Source organism: Chiloscyllium plagiosum, unplaced genomic scaffold, assembly GCF_037043375.1.
Source record: "Chiloscyllium plagiosum isolate Xiang-an unplaced genomic scaffold, Cpla_swu_hap1 HiC_scaffold_5, whole genome shotgun sequence".
Classification (NCBI taxonomy): Eukaryota; Metazoa; Chordata; class Chondrichthyes; order Orectolobiformes; family Hemiscylliidae; genus Chiloscyllium; species Chiloscyllium plagiosum.
In genome coordinates this window covers 73866563-73889360 of record NW_028270143.1, presented here as the reverse complement: position 1 = coordinate 73889360, position 22798 = coordinate 73866563, and the positions used below count along the sequence as shown (strand labels likewise).

General features: G+C 41.9%; 1 protein-coding gene across 1 annotated transcript in view; it reads left to right on the top strand.

The window, feature by feature from the left end:
* gpd1c (glycerol-3-phosphate dehydrogenase 1c) overlaps positions 1-22798 on the top strand; it is a 61506-nt gene that overhangs the window by 25726 nt on the left and 12982 nt on the right. Inside the window, exons 5-6 of the mRNA XM_043690246.2 lie at positions 1296-1408; positions 18988-19221. Coding sequence (XP_043546181.1) covers positions 1296-1408; positions 18988-19221 — 347 coding nt within the window. The remainder of the gene's footprint in view (positions 1-1295; positions 1409-18987; positions 19222-22798) is intronic.

The following is a 22798-nucleotide window of genomic DNA, read 5'->3' as shown; positions in this document are numbered from 1 at the left end:
CACCAAAACTGGTGGTATAATGGACAATGAAGATGATTATCTATGAATACTACGAGATCTTGATCAACTGGACCATTGGGCTGAGGTGTGGCAGAAGGAATTTAATTTAGATAAATTTAGTGTATTTTGAAATGATGAACATGGGCAGGACTTACACAGTTAATGGTCGGTTGTTGAGTGTTGTTGAGCAGAGAGACCGAGGGGTTCATGTACATAGTTCCTTGAAATTGGTGTCACAGGCAGACAGGGTGGTGAAGGAGGAGTTTAGCAAGCTTGCCTTCATTAGTCAGAGCTTTGAACAAAAGGAGATGGGACTTCATGTTGTGGCTGTGCTGGATGTTGCTGAGGCCACTTTGGAGTATTGTGTACAATTCTGGTCACCCTGTTATAGGAAGAATATTATTAAATTGAAAATTGTGCAGAACGTATTTACAAGGATGCTACCAGAACTGAAGGTTTGAGTTATAAGGAGAGGTTAGAAAGGCTGAGCCTTCTTTTACTGGAGCATAGGAGTTGAGGGGTGACATTATAGAGGTTTATAAAATCATGAGGGGCACAGATAAGATGCATAGCACCTCGGGTAGGGGAGTTCAAAACTAGAGGGCATAATTTTAAGGTGAGAATAGAAAGATTTAAAAGGGACCTGAGGACAATTGTTTCACACACGCCGTGATTCATTTATGGAATGAACTGCCTGAAGTGGTAGATGCAGCAACAGATCCAATCTTTAAAAGACACGTAGATAGGTACATAAATTGGAAAGATTTAGAAGGATATGGGCCAAAAGCAGGCACTTAGGACTAGTTAGTTTGGGAAACCTGAATGACATGAATGAATTGGACTGGAGGGTCTGTTTCCATGCTGTATGACTCTATACAGGAGCAAACATCTCTAGCAGTTTATTCATCAGTTCTAATTTATAAACAAAATCATTTTTATATAGCACCTTTCATAATTGCAAGCCACCTTAAAGCATGTTATAGCCAATTAAACATTTTTTCCCCTAGTTTGGTGATTTCAATGAAAGCATAGATTACAAAGTTTGTTATCAGTAGTCAAATGACAGTACCCTGGTCCTTCAGCATTCTTCAGGGGCCTGAGTGCATGCGTTGTTGTGAAAGCCCAAAAAGTAACACTGAGTTTGCTTATTGCAAAACAGTTATGTGAACCAATCATATGTTTAGTGTGTACATGTGCTGTTTTTGTTGTTTGTGATCTGCTGTGTTAATTTAAAAAGTGGCAGTACATTTAACTTCAGTTAATTGGAGAACTTAGTAAATCTGTTTTATAATCAGGCAGCAAAAACGTGCAAAATGGAAACCTTTTCAAAGAGCTTCTGCAGACATCCAATTTCCGGATAAGTGTGGTGGAGGATGCAGATACTGTGGAACTATGTGGAGCACTAAAGGTCAGGAAGACTAATGAAGTTTTGATTCTTTATTAAGACTTCAAATCCTCCTCATTTCAAGCAGTTTTTTATGTTGTTGCCTAAATGTGTGCTCAAGTCTCACTTGTGCTTCTCAAAAGTAAACAGGAGGTACATGGGTGTGACATGGTTGCTTTTTCAGTTCGATGGAGGTTATACTGGACAGTTTGGTGGCATGGAATTGAACCTATGGTTCCCTTACTCACACCATAGTAGTGTGTTCCACCATAGGCTTTGGCTGACTAGTCACATTTGAGAAGTGAAGGGCATGAACTGGGTCTTGCATTTTAAAAGTGAACATAGAACATTAAAGCACAGTACAGGCCCTTTGGCTCTCGATGTTGCGTTGACCTGTGAAACCAATCTGAAGCCCATCTAACCTACACAATTCCATTCTCGTCTATATGCCTATCCAATTACCATCTAAATGCCCTTAAATTTAGCAAGTCCACTACTGTGGCAGGCAGTACACTCCACGCCCCTACTACTCTCTGAGTAAAGAAACTACCTCTGACATCTGTCCTTTATCTATCACCTCTCAATTTAAAGCTATGTCCCCTCATGCTAGCCATCACCAATCTGAGGAAAAAGGCTGCCACTGTCCAACACCCTGATTATCTTATATGTCTCAATTAAATTACCTCTTAAACTTCTTCTCTATAATGAAACCAGCCTCAAGTCCCTCAGCCTTTCCTCATAAGACATTCCCCTCCATACCAGGCAACATCCTAGTAAATTTCCTCTGAACCTTTTCTAAAGCTTCCACATCCTTCCTATAATGTGGTGACCAGAGACCAGAACTGTATGCAATACTCCTGGTGTGGCTGCACCAAAGTTTTGTACAGCTGCAACATGACCTCATGGTTCTGAAACTCAATCCCTCTACCAATAAAAGCCAACACACCGTATGCCTTCTTACCAACCCTATCAACCTGGGTGGGAACTTTCAAGGATCTATGTACCTGGACGTTGAGATCTCTCTGCTCACCTACACTACCAAGGATCTTGGCATCAGCCCAGTACTTTTTATTCCTGTTGCTCCTTCCAAAGTGAATCACGTCATATTTTTCTGCATTAAACTCCATTTGCCACCTCTCAACCCAGCTCTGCAGCTTAACTATGTCCGTTGTAACCTACAAAATCCTTCATCACTATCGACAACTATACCGACCTTAATTTCATCTGCAAATTTACTGACCCATCCTTCTATGCCCTCATGCAGGTCATTTATAAAAATAACAAACAGCAGTGGACCCAAAACACATCCTTGCGGTATACCACTAGTAACTGAAGTCCAGGATGAATATTTCCCATCAACCACCACCCTCTGTCTTCTTTCAGCTAGCCAATTTCTGATCCAAACCACTAAATCACCCTCAATCCCATCCCATGTGCAATAGCTTACCATGGGGAACCTTATCAAATGCCTTACAGAAATCCATATACACCACATCAACTGCTTTACCCTCAACCACCTGTTTGGTCACCATCTCAAATAACTCAATAAGGTCTGTGAGGTATGACCTACCCTTCACAAAACAGTGTTGACTATCCCTAATCAACTTATTCCTCTCTAGATGATTATAAATCATATCTCTTCTATCCCTTTCCAACAACTTACCTACAACCGAAGTAAGGCTCACTGGTCTATAATTATCAGGGTTATCTCTTTGATATGTTTGAAGAGAGAGAGAGTGTGTGGGGGGGAATTGGGGGGGGGGGGGGGGTAACCCTTCTTGAACAAGGGAACATCATTTGCTACCCTCCAGTCTTCTGGCACTATTTCTGTAGACAATTACAGCATAAAGATCAAAGCCAAAGGCTGAGTAATCTCCTCCCTTGCTTTGCAGAGAATCCTTGGATAAATGCCATCCGGCCCAGGGGACTTATCTATTTTTACATTTTCCAGAATTGCTAACACCTCCTCCATGTGAACCTCAATCCCGTCTTGTCTCGTCTAGTCACCTGTATCTCAGTATTCTCCTTGACAACATTGTCCTTTCCAGTGTGAATACTGGTGAAAATATTAATTTAGCGCTTCTCATATCTCCTCTGACTCCACGCACAAATTCCCACTACTATCTCTGATCGACCTAATCTTACTCTAGCCATTCTTTTATTCCTGATATACCTATAGAAAGCCTTAGGGTGTTCCTTGATTCTATCCGCCAATGACTTCTCATGTCCCCTCCTTATTCTTCTTAGCTCTCTCTTTATGTCTTGCCTGGCTAGTTTGTAATTCTCAAACGCCCTAACTGAGCCATTGCATCTCATCCTAACATAAGCCTTCATCTTCCTCTTGACAAGAGATTCTACTTCCTTAGTAAACCACAGCTTCCGCGCTCGGCAACTTCCTCCCTGCCTGATCGGTACATACTTATCAAGGACACGCAGTAGGCGTTCCTTGAATAAGCTCCACATTTCAATTGTGCCCATCCCCTGCAGTTTCCTTCCCCATCCTATGCATCCTAAATCGTGCCTTATCGCATTATAATTGCCTTTCCCCCAGCTATAACTGTTGTCCTGCAGTATATACCTATCCCTTTCCATCACTAAAGTAAACATAACTGAATTGTGGTCACTATCATGAAGTGCTCACTTACCTCCAAATCTAACACCTGGCCAGGTTCATTACCTAGTACCAAATCTAATGTGGCCTTGTCCCTTATTGGCCTATCTACATACTGTGTCAGGAAACCCTCCTGCATGCATTGGACAGAAACTGACCCATCCAAATTACTTGAACAATATAAAATTCCCAGTCAATATTTGGAAAGTTAAAGACCCTCCATTAACAACTACCCTGCCACTATTGCTCCTATCAAGGATCATCTTTGCTATCTTTTCCTCTACATCTCTGGAATTATTTGGAGGCCTATAGAAAACTCCCAACAGGGTAACCTCTCGTTTCCTGTTTCTAATCTCAGCCCATACTAGCTCAGTACAGTCCTCAAACATCCTTTCTACAACCGTAATACTGTCTTTGACTAACAGTGCCACACCACAAACTCCCACCTGTTTTTTTTACCATCTTCTCTGTTCTTACTGAAACATCTAAATCCCGGAACCTGCAATCACCATTCCTGTCCTTATTCTACCCATGTCTCTGAAATGGCCACAACATCGAAATCCCAGGTACCAACCCATGCTGCAAATTCACCCACCTTATTCCAGATACTCCTGGCGTTGAAATAGGCACACTTCATATCAACTTCTTGCGACCTTAAAACCTCACTACTCTCAACCTCCTGTATACTCGAACTACAATTTAGGTTCCCATCCCCCTGCTGAATTAGTTTAAACGCACTTAAAGATCATTAACAAATATCCCCCCCAGGATATTGGTACCCCTCTGGTTCAGGTGAAGACCATCCTGTTTGTAGAGGTCCCACCTGCCCTAGAAAGAGCCCCAATTTTCCGGGAATCCAAAACCCTCCCTCTTGCACCATCCCCGTAGCCACGTGTTCAACTCCTCTCTCTCCCTATTCCTTGCCTTGCTAGCACATGGCACAGGCAGCAAACCAGAGATAACAACTCTTGTTTGTTCTACTCTAAGCTTCCACCCTAGCTCTCTGAATTTCTGTCTTAAATCCCCAACTCTCTTCCTACCTATGTCATTGGTGCCTATGTTGACCCTGACTTGGGCCTGCTCCCCCTCCCCCTCATGGATCCCAAAAACATGAACAGAGACATCATGAACCCTGGCACCTGGGAGGCAACACACCAACCATGAGTCTCTGTCATTTAAAGTACCTTTTGTTAAATGGAACAAGGCAAGATGATGAAGTATGAAACTAAATATCCAAGTTCAGCAGGTCCTAGAGAAGGAAGATGGATTGTTGGCCTTTATTTCAGCAGAACAAAATGTAAAAATAGAAAAGACTTGCTAAAACTGTACAAGGTACGAATTAGAGCACATCTAAAATATTGTGAACAATTTGGGTCCCCTTATCTAAGGAAAGGTACAGTGGCATTGGAGGCAGTCCAGCAACGGTTTTCTGGGATGATCCCAGGGATGAAAGGATTGTCTTATGAAGAAAGTTTGAGAAGTTTGGCCTGTACCCTATGGGATTTAATATAAAATAGAGGCGATCTTTTTTAAACATATAAGCTTCTTAGGGGGCTTGATAGTGTAGCTGCGGACTTGTAGATGTCTCAATCTGTGGGTGTTTTCGGGACCAGAGGGCATAATCTCAGAGTAATTTATTGATAGAAATAGGACTAACTCTTTACTACTGATGGTTGTCTTGGCTGGGCTGTTACAAATATTCAAGGCTGAGATATAAAGACTTTTAATCAATAAAGGAATCACGAGCTATGGGGGGGTGGTAAAGCAGGAAAATGTAATTGAGAATTTGCCAGATTATCCTTAATCTCATTGAATGGCCTACATCTGCTCCTATGTCCTATGGTCTTGTCAGTCTGTGTACATAACACCCATTATATGTATTCATCTTTAAACATCTCTGGCTTAGTTTTGAGATTCTTAAGCATGGCAAATCTGTCTTTATTGAATTACTAGATTGAAACGTAATAAAAGCATAACTTGCAATACTGTATTTTTCAGAAATTTGGTCAAAAATCTGAATGATGTTAGTACCAATATTTATTATAACAAGCTTGATAGCAGGAAATGCTGCTTCAGTATCATGAGAGAAATGGCTTTATTTTGCATTTGGTCCCAATTTTGACTTAAGGCAAAGTATTATCTGTGGATCTAACAGCATCTAATCAGATAAAATAACATTTGAGATTCATCCTTTCTCAGGATTAGTCTGGGTGAAATATAATGTAATTTCTCTTTTCAGATGTAAAGTGAGCTGCTGTGTATTTCTGACATTTCAATTGCTTGATGCCTTTTTGATATAAAAATACGAAGTGTTGTAAATATTCATCAAGTCTCTCAGCATCTGTGGAGTTATCATTTCAAACTGACACCCTTTCAGAGTCAGACAAAGTTAGAGACTTAGTAAGTTTAAAGTAAGCTTGGAGTCAGTGAAAGGGGAGAGGGTGGGAAAAAGGTGAAGTTCTGTGAGAGAGTGAAAGTCATGAGCAATTAAATGGCAAAAGGGATAATAGTGCAAAGCCAAAAGGAATGATAATTCAAGCAGTCAAGTGACAACAGCTTTATCAAGAGGGGGCGTGGAGGGCAGACTTAGAAACATCTGCTCTCTGAAAAATAAAGAATATGACATAGCCGCAGAAGTAGATCTTTCAGCCCATCAAGTCAGCTTTGCCATTCAATGAGATTATGGCTGATCTGATAACCCTCAATTCCACATTCTTACCTTTTCCCTGTAATTCTTGATTAATTTACTGATTGAAAGTCAATAACTCAGTTTTGAATAAGTGAGTAACTCAGCCTTGACAGACCTCTATGTTAAAGAATTCCACAAATTTGTCACTTCCTGAAAGGAGAAATCCCTCCTTGTCTATGTCTTAAATGTGTGACCACTCTTTCTGAGATTATGCCCTCGGTCGTAGACTTACCCACAAAGGGTAAAAGCCTTTCCGTATTTACCCTCTCAAGTCCACTAACAACCTTGTTGCTTCTCACTTATTATTAATCTATTTAAATGAAGAAAAACTACAGAAAGCTGCAATTCAATTGGGATACTTGTGTACAAGACACAGAAAGCTAGCACACAAGTGCAGCAGGTAATCAAGAAGGCTTGTGGAATGTTGAACCTTATTTCAAGGGATTTGGAATATAAGTGTGGGAAAGTTTTATTGGAACACTACAAGGTGCTGATAAGACCATATCTGGAGTACTGTAAGCAGTTTTGGTCCCTTTATTTCTGGAAAGATATCATTTCATTGGAGGCAGTTCAGAGAAGATTCACTAGGATGATCCCTGGTATGGAGAGATTATCGTATAAGCAAAGGTTAAACAGGTTGGGACTCCACTCATTGGAATTTAGAAGAATAAGAGATAATCTAATTGAAACATTGGAATTCTTTAAGGGCCTGACAGGGTAAATGCTGGGATGTTTACCCTTATAGGAGTCTAGGACCAGGGGGCACAGTCTCAGAATAAAAGGGTGCCAATTTAAGAATGAGCTGGGGAATTTCTTCTGAGGGTTAAGAGTCGTTAGCACTCCTTGCCACAGAAAGTAATGGGGGCAGAGTCCTTGTGTATATTTAAGAGATAGAAAGATTCTTGCTCAGTTGAGAAATCAAGAGTTATGTGGAAAGGGCAAGAAAGTGGATCTGAGGAATGTCAGATTAGCCATAATCCCGTTGAATGGTGGAGTAGGGGCCAAACAGACTACTCCTACTCCTTATTCTACTATATTCCGATGAGTACAGGCACAACCTACTCAACCTCTTCTCAAATGACAGACCTTCCATACCTGGTATCAACCTCATGAACCTTCTCTGGACTGCCTCTAAAGGCTGTTTATCTTTCCATAAACCAGGGGTCCAAGATGTTCATAGTATTCCAAATGTGGTCTAGAGCCTCTATAGTTTTTGTGAAGCCTCCCTACTTTTATACTCCATTCTCTTTGAAATACAGGCCAACATTCCATTTGCCATTTCTATTACCTACTGAACTTGAATACGAGATTTTAGTGACTCATGGTTAAGGACTCCCAAATCCCTCAGTTGTATAAATTTCTATAGTCTTTCCCCATTTAAATAACATTCATCTACTCTATTCTAACTGTGAAAGTGCATAACTTCATACTTCCCAACATTACATTTCCTCTGAAGTTACATCCACTCACTTAACATGTTAAAGTCTCTCTGCAGACTCTTTGTGCTATTCTCACCATTTGCCTTTCCACCTATTGTTGTATCATCCATGATCCTGGCTACAGCACATTCACTTTCTTCATTAAGTCATGAATATATAGAATATAATTGTGGTACCAGCACTGATCTATGTGGCAATCCATTAGTTACAGTTTGCTGCCCTGAAAATATCTCTCTTATCTCAACTCTCTGGCCAATCCTGTATTCATGATATTACACTACCTCCAGCAATATGTGCTCTATCTTAAATAGCCTAAAATATGGCACTTATCAAAATACTAAAAATCCAAAGTTATTTAATCCACTGCTTCTTCTTTCTCTATCCTGCTTGTTATCACCTCAAAGGATTATTGTAAATTTTATTGGCATGATTTCCCTTTCATGAAGCTATGCTGTCTGCTTGATCATATTGTGTATTTCTAAATGCTCTGCTATTACATCCTTTATGATAAACTTTAACATTTTCCTAACAAGGGTTACGCTAACTGGTTAATAGTTGTTAATTTTATTGGTTCCTCTCTTTCCAAATAAAGGTGTTAAACTGGCAGCTTTCAGTCCTCTGGGGTTTTTCCAGAATCCACGGATTCCTGAAAGATTACTACCAGTGAATTCAGTGTCTCGATAATTGTTTTTTTTTGATATTCTAGGATGTACCCTATAAGATCCAGGGACTTAAGACATCATTAGTTTCCCTTGCACTTTTTTTGTAATGGAAGTTATTTTAGTTATTTCCTCTCTTTTTCCTTTGCCCCTTGATTATTTAGTAATTTTGAATTATTATTGCTACTTCTATTATGAAGTATTTATTCAACTCCTCTGCCATTTTCTGGTCACCCATTATCATTACCTCATTATTTCAGAGGCCTGTGTTCACTTTGGATTTTCTCTTCCTTTCTATATATTTAAAGAAGCTTTTGCTGTCCATCATGATATTACTTGCAGGTTTCTCTCAAATTTATTTTCTCCCTTTTGTTTGGTTGTCTTTTGTTAACTCCTAAAACATTTCCAATCCTCTGGCTTCCCACTAATCTTTGCTGTAATGAATGTTTTTTGCTTTCAGTCTGATGTAATCTTTAACTTCTCTGGTTAACCATGGTTGACATATTTTCTTCATAGAATTGTTCTATACTGGAATTTATCTTTGCTATGAGTCATAAGCTATTTTGTTAAATGTCTGCTATCGTTCCTCAATCATATTTGCTGCTAAACTAGTTACCCAGTCCACTCCTGCAGCTCCACACTCCTTTGTAATGGACTCTATATGGGTATTTCATATGGATTCAACTTCTTTTGATCTAAGATCATTTGTTGCTATTGTACTTATTCAATCGTGTATAAACAATGCTACTCACTTTCTGGCCTGTCTTTTCAAAAAGCCACATATCCTGATTATTTCATTCCAGAATTTGATCTCCTTGTAACCATGTCTCTATGATGGCTACAAGGTCATACCATCAACCTGCATTTGTGTCATTAATTCATTTATTTTGTTTTGAGTACTACGTTCATTCAAGTGATGAACTATTAATTTTGTGATTTTACTACCGTGATTTTGTTACCGTGGTGACCCTATTTTTTGCAATTTTTCAATTGCTTATCCTGTGTTCCTTCCTGTTTCACTTAGAGTCATACAGATGTACAGCATGAAAACAGATCCTTCGGCCCAACCCATCCATGCTGATCAGATAACCTAACCCAATCTAGTCCCACTTGCCAGCACCTAGTCCATATCCCTCCAAACCCTTACAATTCATGTACCCATCCAAATGCCTCTTAGATGTTGCAATTGTACCAGCCTCCACCACTTCCCCTGGCAGCTCATTCCATATGCATACCACCCTCTGTGTGAAAGTTGCCCCTTAGGTCTCTTTTATATCTTTTCCATCTCACTCTAAACCTATGCCCTCTAGTTCAGGACTCCCCCCACCCCAGGGAAAAGACTTTTTCTATTTACCCTATCCATGCCCCTCATAATTTTGTAAACCTCTATGGGCGGCACGGTGGCATAGTGGTTAGCACTGCTGCCTCACAGCGCCAGAGACCTGGGTTCAATTCCCGCCTCAGGCGACTGTGTGGAGTTTGTACATTCTCCCCGTGTCTGCTTGGGTTTCCTCCGGGTGCTCCAGTTTCCTCCCACAGTTCAAAAATGTGCAGGTTCAGTGAATTGGCCATGCTAAATTGCCAGTAGTGTTAGGTGAAGGGGTAAATGTAGGGGAATGGGTCTGGGTGGGTTGCGCTTCGGCAAGTCGGTGTGGACTTGTTGGGCCGAAGGGCCTGTTTCCACACTGTAAGTAATCTTAAAAAAAAGTCACCCCTCAGCCTCCGATGCTCCAGGGAAACCAAGCCCAGCCTATTCAACCTCTCCCTATAGCTCAAATCCTCCAATCCTGGCAACATGCTTGTGAATCTTTTCTGAACCCTTTCAAGTTTCACAACATCCTTCCGATAGGAAGGAGACTAGAATTGCATGCAATATTCCAACAGTGGCCTAACCAATTTCCTGTACAGCCACAACATGACCTTTACTCAGTACTCTGACCAATAAAGGAAAACATACCAAATGCTGCCTTCACTATCCTATCTACCTGCGACTCCACTTTCAAGGAGCTATGAACCTGCACTGTAAAGTATGTTTGTTCAGCAACACTCCCGAGGACCTTACCATTAAGTGTATAAATCCTGCTAAGATTTGCTTTCCCAAAATGCAGCACCTCGCATTTATCTGAATTAAACGCCATCTGCCACTTCTCAGCCCATTGACCCATCTGGTCGAGATCCTGTTGTAATCTGAGGTAACCCTCTTCGTTGTCCACTACACCTCCAATTTTGGTGTCATCTGCAAACTTACTAACTGTACCTCTTATGCTCGCATCCAAATCATTTATGTAAATGACAAAAAGTAGAGGACCCAGCACCGATCCTTGTGGCATTCCACTGGTCACAGGCCTCCAGTCTGAAAAACAACCCTCCACCACCACCCTCAGTCTTCTACCTTTGAGCCAGTTCTGTATCCAAATGGCGAGTTCTCCCTCTATTCCATGAGATCTAACCTTGCTAACCAGTCTTCCATGGGGAACCTTGTCGAATGCCTTACTGAAGTCCATAGGGATCACATCTACTGCTCTGCCCTCATCAATCCTCTTTGTTATTTCTTCAAAAAATTCAATCAAGTTTGTGAGACATGATTTCCCACACACAAAGCCATGTTGACTGTCCCTAATCAGTCCTTGCCTTTCCAAATACATGTACATCCTGTCCCTCAGGATTCCCTCCGACAACTTGCCCACTACTGACGTCAGGCTCACTGGTCTATAGTTCCCTGGCTTGTCTTTACCACCCTTCTTAAACAGTGGCACCACATTAGCCAACCTCCAGTCTTCCGGCACCTCACCTGTGACTATCAGTGATACAAATATTTCAGCAAGAGGCCCAGCGATCACTTCTCTAGCTTCCCACAGAGTTCTCGGGTACACCTGATCAGATCCTGGAGACTTATTAACCTTTACCTGTTTCAAGACATCTAGCACTTCCTCCTCTGTAATATGGACATTTTGCAAGATGTCACCATCTATTTCCCTACAGTTTATATCTTCCATATCCTTTTCCACAGTAAATACTGATGCAAAATACTCGTTTAGTATCTCCCCCATTTTCTGCAGCTCCACACAAAGGCCGCCTTGCTGATCTTTGAGGGGCCCTATTCCCTCCCTAGTTACCCTTTTGTCTTTAATGTATTTGTAAAAACCCTTTGGATTCTCCTTAATTCTATTTGCCAAAGCTATCTCATGTCCCCGTTTTGCCCTCCTGATTTCCCTCTTAAGTATACTCCTACTGCCTTTAAACACTTATAAGGATTCACTCGATCTATCTTGTCTATACCTTACATATGCTTCCTTTTTCTTAACCAAACCCTCAATTTCTTGAGTCATCTAGCATTCCCTATACCTATCAGCCTTTCCTTTCACCCAAACAGGAATATACTTTCTCTGGATTCTCGTTATCTTATTTCTGGAGGCTTCCCATTTTCCAGCCGTCCCTTTACCTGAGAACATCTGCCCCCAGTCAGCTATTGAAAGTTCTTGCCTAATACCATCAAGATTATCCTTTCTCCAATTTGGAACTTCAACTTTTAGATCTGGTCTATCCTTTTCCATCATTATTTTAAATCTAATAGAATTATGGTTGCTGGCCCCAAAATGCTCCCCCACTGACACCTCAGTCACCTGCCCTGCCTTATTTCCCAAGAGTAGGTCAAGTTTTGCACCTTCTCTAGTAGGCACAGCCACAAACTGAATCAGAAAATTTTCTTGTGCACACTTAACAAATTCCTCTCCATCTAAACCATTAACACTATGGCAGTCCCACTCTATGTTTGGAAAGTTAAAATCCCCTACCATAACTACCCTATTATTCTTACAGATAGCTGAGATCTCCTTACGTTTGTTTCTCAATTTCCCTCTGACTATTAAGAGGTCTATAATACAATCCCAATAAGGTGATCATCCCTGTCTTATTTCTCAGTTCCACCTAAATAACTGGAGGTATTTCTGGGAATATCCTCCCTTTGTACAGCTGTAATGCTATCCTTTATCAAAAATGCCACTCCCCCTCCTCTCTTGCCTCCCTTTCTATCCTTCCTGTAGCATTTGTATCCTGGAACATTAAACTGCCAGTCCTGCCCATCCCTGAGCCATGTTTCTGTAATTGCTATGATATCCCAGTCCTATGTTCATAACCATGCCCTGAGTTCATCTGCCTTCCCTGATCGGCCCCTTGCATTGAAATAAAAGCAGTTATTAGTCCTACCTTGTCCCTGTCTGCCCTGACTGTTTGACTCACTTCTGTTCTCAGCTGTACCCGTCTCAGATCGATCTCTTTCCTCACTATCTCCCTGGGTCCCACCCCACCACCCCCCCCCCCCCCCCCTTACTAGTCTAAATCCTCCCAAGCAGTTCTAGCAAATTTCCCTGCCAGTATAGTAGTGTCCTTTCAATTTAGGTGCAATCCGCCCTTCTTGTACAGGTCACTTCTCCCATACACCAGCTCCTCAGCCACGCATTCATCTGCTCTATTCTCCTATTCCTGCCCTCACTAGCTCGTAGCACTGGGAGTAATCCAGATATTACTACTCTCGAGGACCTCCTTTTTAAACTTCTGCCTAACTCTCTGTAATCTCCCTTCAGGATCTCAACCTTTTCCCTTCCTATGTCATTGGTTCCAATGTGGACAATAACTTCCTGCTGGCCCCTCTCCCCTGCGAGAACATTCTGCACCCTCTCTGAGACATCCTTGATCCTGGCACCAGGGAAGCAACACACCATTCTGATTTTTCGCTGCTGGCCACAGAAACGTCTGTCTGTACCTCGGACTAGAGAATCCCCTAACACAATTGATCTCTTGGAACTCAATGTACCCCTCGTTGCATTAGAGCCAGTTTCAATGCCAGAAACCTGGCTGTTTGAGCTACATTCCCCTGAGAATCCATCACCCCCTACATTTTCCAAAACAGCATACCTGTTTGAAATGGGTATAGCCACAAATGACTCCTGCACTAGCTGCTTACCTCTCTTACCTTTCCTGGAGTAAACCCATCTATGTTACTGTATCTGAGACTTTCCCCCCTTCCTATAACTGCCATCTATCACATACTGTTGCTGTTGCAAATTCCTCATTGCTTCTAACTGTCTCTCCAACCAATCCATTCGATCTGGTAAGATTCACAACCAACAGCATTTATGACAGATATTATCTGCAGTAACCCTTAAACTCTCTTTGAACTCCCACATCTGATAAGAAGCACATATCACTCTATTAAAGGCCATTTTTGCTCCTTCACAATCTATAGCCCCAGAAAATAACACTGTCTTATTCCTCTACAAACACTTATCCAGGTTAATTTAATAGTTATGGCTTATATTTTAAGGTTAATCAAGAGACATATCTCCAAAAACATATAATCAAGAAAGAACCCATTCTGCTCACTACTGCAGACTTTCTGTAGGTCCCACTTAAAAACAATACGCTTATCTGCTTCTGTGCTGTGAACTTCGCCCAACAGTTCCTCCAAGATCAGTTGTGAATTTCACTGTTTATTAATTTTCCCAGACACACTCCGATGTCCAGCGATACATGAATTCAAACAGCAAAGGCAGTGTCAGTTTCTTTCTCTCTCTCTCTCTCCTGCACTGACCTCACCATGTGCTTCCTTTGTCTGTTCTTCTCCCATTTAAAAACTGCTGTTGTTTTGACTTTTTTTCCAAAGTTCCAAAACAATGCAACAGCATATAAAACAGTAATTGCTGCTCCTCGAATTTGAGGAAATCACTTCCAGGCACCTAAAATACCTCAAAAAAGGAGCAGCTGTTACAGCCAGAATTTTTTCCTGTCCTCCATCTTGGATTACCCAGAACCCTACCGTAAAGTATTATTATCCAAATAATTGTCTTGTGATCCTCTAATATCCTGTTGGTTTGTAACCCTTTGTAATGGGTGGCATGGTGGCTCAGTGGTTAGCACTGCTACCCCTCAGCAGCAGGGACCAGAGTTAGATTCCCATCTCGGACGACTGTCTCTGTGGAGTTTGGACATTCTCCCCATGTCTGTATGGGTTTCCTCTGGGTGCTCCGGTTTCTTCCCACAATCCAAAGATGTGCAGGTTAGGTGAATTGGCCATGCTAAATTGCCCATAGTGTTAGGTGCATTAGTCAGGGGTAAATATAAGGTATGGGAATGAGTCTGGGTGGGTAACTCTGGAGGGGTGGCGTGGACCTGTTGGGCCAAATGGCCTGTTTCCATGCTGTGGGGTTCTAATCTTTATTTCTCCTCTCCCAAACCTCCCTACCCCTCAATTAGTTTAAAACCCTTTCTCCGAAGAATGAAAAAAGACAACCAACAAAGATAAAAGAGTTGGGGCTAGATGTGACATAAAATTGTTGAATTCAGTGTTAATGTGGAAAGCTTGTTAATGTGCGGCACGGTGGCACAGTGGTTAGCACTGCTGCCTCACAGCGCCATGAGACCCGGGTTCAATTCCCGACTCAGGCGACTGTGTGGAGTTTGCACATTCTCCCCGTGTCTGCGTGGGTTTCCTCCGGGTGCTCCGGTTTCCTCCCACAGTCCAAAGATGTGCAGGTCAGGTGAATTGGCCATGCTAAATTGCCAGTGGTGTTAGGTAAGGGGTAAATGTCGGGGTATGGGTGGGTTTCGCTTCGGCGGGTCGGTGTGGACTTGTTGGGCCGAAGGGCCTGTTTCCACACTGTAAGTAATCTAATCTAAAGCTTTGAAGTGCTGTTGCTCAAGCAGATGTTAACCGTAATGGACACTGCAGGATATTGGGTACAGAGAAGCCAGATGAGAGCAAGGTTCAACTTGTAGACTGAATGGTAGTGTTCCACAAAATAGTCATCCTTACATAAAACGGATTGCATCACAAGTAGTGGTTCTTTTTGTATTTGCATTGATATCTTTTTCTGACCACTTCCTACTTTAGATGGCACAAATATCACATGCCCAGATTCCACAAGAAAAATTGAAGTTGCTCAGAATAATTGTACAAGATGCTTGTAAGATACTAGACAGAACAAATTGTATGCACTTATATAATAGTGCAATCATTAATGTACATAATGCTCAACTCCAATTATGACTCATCAGCTACCGAAGCAGACGGTCTCCATATGCCGAAGACCTGAATGACATCCAGAGTTGTGCTGATAAGTGGCAAGTAACACTTGCACCACACAAATGTCCAACAAGCAAGAACACAGCCATCAGTTTATGACATTCAGTGGCACTATCATCGCAGAATTGCCCAGTATGAACATTCTGAAGGTTACCTTTAACCAGAAACCAAACTTCGAGTGTGGAGTGCTGGAAAAGCACAGCAGGTCAGGCAGCATCCAAAAGCCCTTTTGCCCGAAATGTCGACTCTCCTGCTCCTCGGATGCTGCCTGACCTGCTGTGCTTTTCCAGCACCACACTCTCAACTCTGATCTCCAGCATCTGCAGTCCTCACATTCACTCAGAAACCAAACTTGTCTAGTCATGTAAATATAGCTTAAAAATGTGTTGCTGGAAAAGCACAGCAGGTCAGGCAGCATCCAAGGAGCAGGAGAATCGACATTTCGGGCATAAGCTAATGCCCGAAACGTCGATTCTCCTGCTCCTTGGATGCGGCCTGACCTGCTGCGCTTTTCCAGCAACACATTTTTAAGCTCTGATCTCCAGCATCTGCAGTCTTCACTTTCTCCTAGTCATGTAAATACTATGGCTAAAGAGCAATTCAGAGGCTAGGAATTCTATGGTGAATAACTTTTCCCCTGCCTCTCTGGTACCTGAACAACATCTGCAAGGCACATTATCAGAATGCGATCCAGCTCTAACAGCAGTCCAGAAACTCAGCAACATCCAGGACAAGGCAGCTCAGATAACTGGCACTCCGTTCACTAGCTTCAGCATTTACTCTCTTCACTAACACACAATGACAGTATGTACCATCTGTGAGATACAACTCAGTAATTCACCAAGGCTCTTTTGACAATACCATTCAAGCTCTGAAACATCTACTACCCTGAAAACAAATGTAGCAGTTGCTTGGGTCACCTCCAAGTTACCCACGATCCTGACTTGGAACTTCTTGCTGCGCCCTCACTGTCACTGGCTCAAAATCCTGGAAATCTCTAATAGCACTGTAGGTGTCCCTATTCGCCAAGGACTATAGCAGTTGCAGAAAACAACTCACCACTACTTCTTCCAGGGCAATTAGAGATGGGCAAAAAGTATTGGCTTAGCCAGTAATGCCCACATTTCCATAATTAATAAATGAGACATCCAGTGTAATTGTAATATTCAATCAATATCCTTCCAGATACAGTATTCTATTTGCACTTGGCTCCCTTAGGCTGGCCTTCTCACTGTTCCCTGTTGGCCTTCCTGGTGCCAACTGTACAGCTGTCATTTTGATCTCCTCCGCCTCACCAGCCCACTCCCTCAATTACTACCTTTATTGCTGTATGCTCTCTACTTGCTATTCTTCTTCTGAGTCCTTGCTATGAATGAGGATTCAGCAAGCAGAAGGGAATGGTAACGGTACCATGTGGGCGATGTTGGGAGAGGCAGTCAGTGCAAGGAAATGCAAGACCCAGCAGGCTAGGGGATTCTGAGATAGCAGAGATGATGAAAAGCAGCATGATGTCGTTTGGGCTACATGTTATATTGAGCACAGAGTTACAGCACAGTGCTTGGTCCACGTGCAGACTCCATGTTAAAATGTTAAAACACTCTTCAGGTATCTCCCTAACTGTATGAAAGTGAAAGCATGCTAATAAAATGTGCTTTAAACAGGGGATATCTGTTTGGGGGCTACTTTTCTCTTAGTATTTTGAATTTTTTGTTGTCATCTTTGACCTTTCATGGGCTATTTTGTAGTTTAAGGATGTATTCACCTGGCATTCCTGTATATTTTGAGCTATGTGCTGTACAGCTACTTCTGTCTCATAACAGTCCAACTCTGGTTTCGAGCATATAGTGCAGGGAAACTGTGACCTAATGGAATGTCACTGTGTGGTTAGTCCAGAGGCCCAGGCTAATGCTCTGAGGATATGAATTCAAATTTCATTAAAGCAACTGATGGAAATTAAATTCAGTTAATAAATCTCGAGTATAAACGAAGCCTGGGTAACAGTGACCATTACAACTACAGTTGTAATTTAAAAAGAACAAAAAACATTTTACAGCCCAGGAACAGGCCCTTCGGCCCTCCAAGCCTGAGCCAATCCAAATCCCCTGTCTAAACCTGTCGCCCAATTCCTAAGCATCTGTATCCCTCTGCCCCCATGCATCTGTCCAGATGTATCTTGAATGAATCTACTGTGCCTGCCTCTACTACCTCTGGTGGCAACGCGTTCAGGCACCTACCACCCTCTGTGTAAAGTACTTGCCGGGTGTATCCTCCTTAAACTTTTCTTCTCTCACTTTGAAAGCGTGACCTCTCATTATTAAATCTTTCACCCTGGGAAAAAGCTTATCTCCATCTACCTTGTCCATACCCTTCATGATTTTGTAGATCTCAATCAGGTCCCCCTCAATCTCCTTTTTTCTAATGAAAACAATCCTAACCTATTCAACCTCTCTTCATAGCTAGCACCTTCCATACCAGGCAACATCCTCGTAAAAGCCTGTTTCAAAAGCCTATCTAGTTCACTAATTTCCTTATCCAATCTGGCTGACATGCCACTTCAGAATCTCAGCAATATGATTGACTCTTAACTATCCTCTGAAGTGGCTAGCAGGCCACCCAATTAAGGATTGGCAATACATGCCAGATTTTAGTGATGTCCACTTCCCATAAAAGAATAAAGAAAAAAAATCTCTTGCTAATGCACCTCATCTTGGCCATGGAACCGATTATCAATCACAGTTTTATCTTTTTATCCGACTTGTACTCCAGACTCAAATCTTCATTAAGTGTCACTTTTTTGATTGATCTATCCAATCATGTTCATTCACCTTCCATGTCTTTGGTGGTCGTAGGCTCACCATATCATGTAAAATTCCTGCCTTCAACTTTAATTAGCTAATTATCTGTATTGTCTTGCCTTTCCCTATCCTTATAATCTTGTTCACATTGTGATTGTTTTTTGAAGAAATAAGTATTCGTTGTGAGACTATGTGCCATGCCATCACATATAAACTTAAAAATGGACATTAAAACTTTTAGAATATAATTTAGAAATAAACTTTTAGAACATATCTTGATTGTGGAAGATACATGACTTTCATAAAATGGTACTGACCCTCTTTGACAGAACATTGTTGCTGTTGGTGCTGGTTTCTGTGACGGTCTTTGCTGTGGAGATAACACTAAAGCTGCAGTGATTCGCCTGGGTCTAATGGAAATGATCGCATTTGCCAAACTCTTTTGCAAAGGATCAGTGTCTGAGACAACTTTCTTGGAAAGTTGCGGGGTTGCAGATGTTATTACAACTTGCTACGGTGGACGAAACCGGAAGATTGCAGAAGCTTTTGTAAAAACTGGAAAGGTAAGTAAGAATTTGTTAATAGCGTATTCTATTAAAACACTTTGAAAAGAAACACATACAGATTCAAGGGAATGGAAAACAGCAAGGCACTGAACTAAATACAGCAGAAGATTAGTTAACTGCTGCCCACTGGATGAGTAGTGATAGTGTGGTATTTGCCCTTCGGTGAAAGAAGGGAATTACATTTTTAGGAAGGTGTCCTTCGAATTGTTAAACACTTACCCCTGAGAAGTGCTTGAATGTGGGTAGACTTTGGCTTGCCCTTAATTCCCACAGTTAAATAATCTATCATAGACTCATAGAGATGTACAGCATAGAAACAGATCCTTTGGTCCAATCCGTCCATGCCGACCAGATATCCCAACCCAATCTAGTCCCATCTGCCAGCACCTGGCGCATATCCCTCCAAGCCCTTCCCATTCATATACCCATCCGAATGTCATTTAACTGTTGCAATTGTATTAGCCTCCACCACTTCCTCTGGCAGCTCATTCCACACATGTACTACCCTCTGTGTGAAAAGGTTGCCCCATACGTCTTTTATATTTTTCCCCTCTCACCCTAAACCTATGACCTCTAGTTCTGGACTCCCCGAACACAGGGAAAAGACTTTGTCTATTTATCCTATCCATGCCCCTCATGATTTTGTAAACCTCTATAAGTTCACCCCTCAGCCTCCAACGCTCCAAGGAAAACAGCCCCAGCCTGTTCAGCCTCTCCCTATAGCTCAAATCCTCCACCACGGCAACATCCTTGTAAATCTTTTCTGAACCCTTTCAAGTTTCACAACATCCTTCCGCTAGGAAGGAGACCAGAATTGCATGCAATATTCCAACAGTGGCCTCACTAATGTCCTAACCAACAGCTGCAACATGACCTCCCAAATCCTGTACTCGATACTCTGACCAATAAAGGAAAGCATACCAAACACCTTCTTCACTATCCTATCTACCTGCGACTCCACTTTCAAGAAGCTATGAACCTGCACTCCAAGGTCTCTTTGTTCAGCAACACTCCCTAGAACCTTACCATTAAGTGCATAAATCCTGCTAAGATTTGCTTTCCCAAAATGCAGCACCTCGCATTTATCTGAATTAAACTCCATCTGCCACTTCTCAGCGCATTGGCCCATCGGGTCAAGATCCTGTTGTAATCTAAGGTAACCTTCTTCGCTGTCCACTACACCTCCAATTTTGGTGTCATCTGCAAACTTACTAACTGTACCTCTTATGCTTGCATCCAAATCATTTATGTAAATGACAAAACATAGAGGACCCAGCACCGATTCGTGTGGCACTCCACTGGTCACAGGCCTCCAGTCTGAAAAACAACCCTCCACCACCACCCTCTGCCTTCTACCTTTGAGCCAGTTCTGAATACAAATGGCTAGTTCTCCCTGTATTCCGTGAGATGTAACCTTGCTAACCAGTCTCCCATGGGGAACCTTGTCGAATGCCTTACTGAAGTCCATATAGATCACATCTACCGCTCTGCCCTCACCAATCCTCTTTGTTACTTCTTCAAAAAACTCAATCAAGTTTGCGAGACAAGACCAGTATTCAACTATTTGGAGAAATGTATAGAGTGGCTAGCTAAACAAGACACCAATGACGGTAGAACTGTATCGCAGCTAAAGTTCACGATTTCATAAGGAGTGGTTTGTTGAAACATTTGCAGCCTATTTTTACACCATGCTTATTATGCATTTATACAGAGTAGGTTATAACCACTGATGTCCCAACTTACACCCAATAAAGTACTTGTAAAGTGAAGTCACTATTTTGACATTGAAATGCAATGGGGAGAAAGTGGGGTCTGCAGATGCTGGAGATCAGAGCTGAAAATGTGTTGCTGGAAAAGCGCAGCAGGTCAGGCAGCATCCAGGGAACAGGAGAATCGACGTTTCGGGCATAAGCCCTTCTTCAGGAATGCAATCCTATTTTATGCACTAAAAGCAACATTATCATGATCAGATGGTCTGTATTTGTATTACTGTTTGAGAAAAAAAATTTGCTAATGGCAAAAATATAGTGCCATTGAAATCAAAAAGTCAGAGAGATTCCGAATGAGTGGGCTGAATGGCATTCTTCTGCACCCTAACAATTCTGTGATTCTGAGAGGTTCTGGGTTTAATTCCCGCCTGAAGCACAGCAGCACTCTCTCAGTAATATACTGCATTGACAAACTTTATTTTTGTTTCTTTTGTCCTAGTATGGAATTTAGTTTTACACAGGAGGTATATATGTACATACAAGACATTCATATTACCTACACCACCATTCAATAAAGTCATGGTTAACCTGATTGAAAACTCAAATCTGCATTCCTACTTACCCCTCGTAACCTTTCACCCATTTTTAAAACAATTCAACAACTACTTCCATAAAAATATTCAAAAATTCTGTTTCCACTACCCTTTTAGGAAGAGAGTGTTCCAAAACTTCAAGACCTTCTGACAGAGAAAAAAACACCTAATTCCTGCTTCCAATAGGTGAACCCTTAGTATTTGTTTCTGCCTTAAGAGGGAACATCCTCCCCACACATATCCTGCCAAGATCCCTCAGGATTTGGTTTTGTTTCATTCAAGTTGTCTCATGTACGTTATGGACAAAAGGGTAACTAGGGAGAAAATAGTGGCCTGTAAACTTTAACACACCTCTGTGTGGAACCATAGGAGATGGGGGAGAGACACTCAACGAGTATTTTGCATCAGTATTTGCTGTGGAAAAGGATAAGGAAGATAGAGAACGTGGGGAAATAAATAACGACATCTTGAAAAATGACCATATTACAGAGGAGATGGTGTTGGATGTCAGAAAACGCAAAGGTGGGTAAATCCCTGGAACCTGATCAAGTATGCTCTTGAACTCTATAGGAAGTTAGGGAAGTGATTGCTGGGCCCCTAGCTGAGACATTTATATCATCAATAGCCACAGGTGAGGTGCTGGAAGATTGGAGGTTGGCTAACCTGCTACTATGTAAGAATGGTGGTAAGGAAAAGCCAGGGAGCTATAGATTAGTGAGCCTGACATCAGTTGTTGGAGGGAATCCTGAGGGACAGGATTTACATGATTTGGATACACAAGGATTTTAGGAATAGTCATCGTGGCTTTGTGTGTGGGAAATTATGTTTCACTAACGTGAATAAGTTTTTGAAGAGGTAATGAAGAGGATTGATGAGGCCGGAGCAGTGGATATGATCTATGTGGACTTCAGTAAGGCGTTCGACAAGGTTCCTCTTGGTAGACTGGTTATTAAGGTTAGATCACATGGAATACATTGAGAACTAGCTATCTGATGACTTAACTGGCTCGAAGGTAGAAGACAGAGTGGTAGTGAAAGGTTCCTTTTCAGACTGGAGGCCTGTGACCAGTGGAGTGCCACAAGGATCAGTGATGGGTCCACTGCCTTTTGTCATTTACATAAATGATTTGGATGTGAACATAGAAGGTATGTTTAGTAAGTTGCAGATGACACCAAAATTGGAGGTGTAGTGGTCAGCGAAGAAGTACCTCAGAGTACAATGGGATCTTGATCAGATGAGCCAATGGGCCGAGGAGTGGCAGATGGAGTTTAA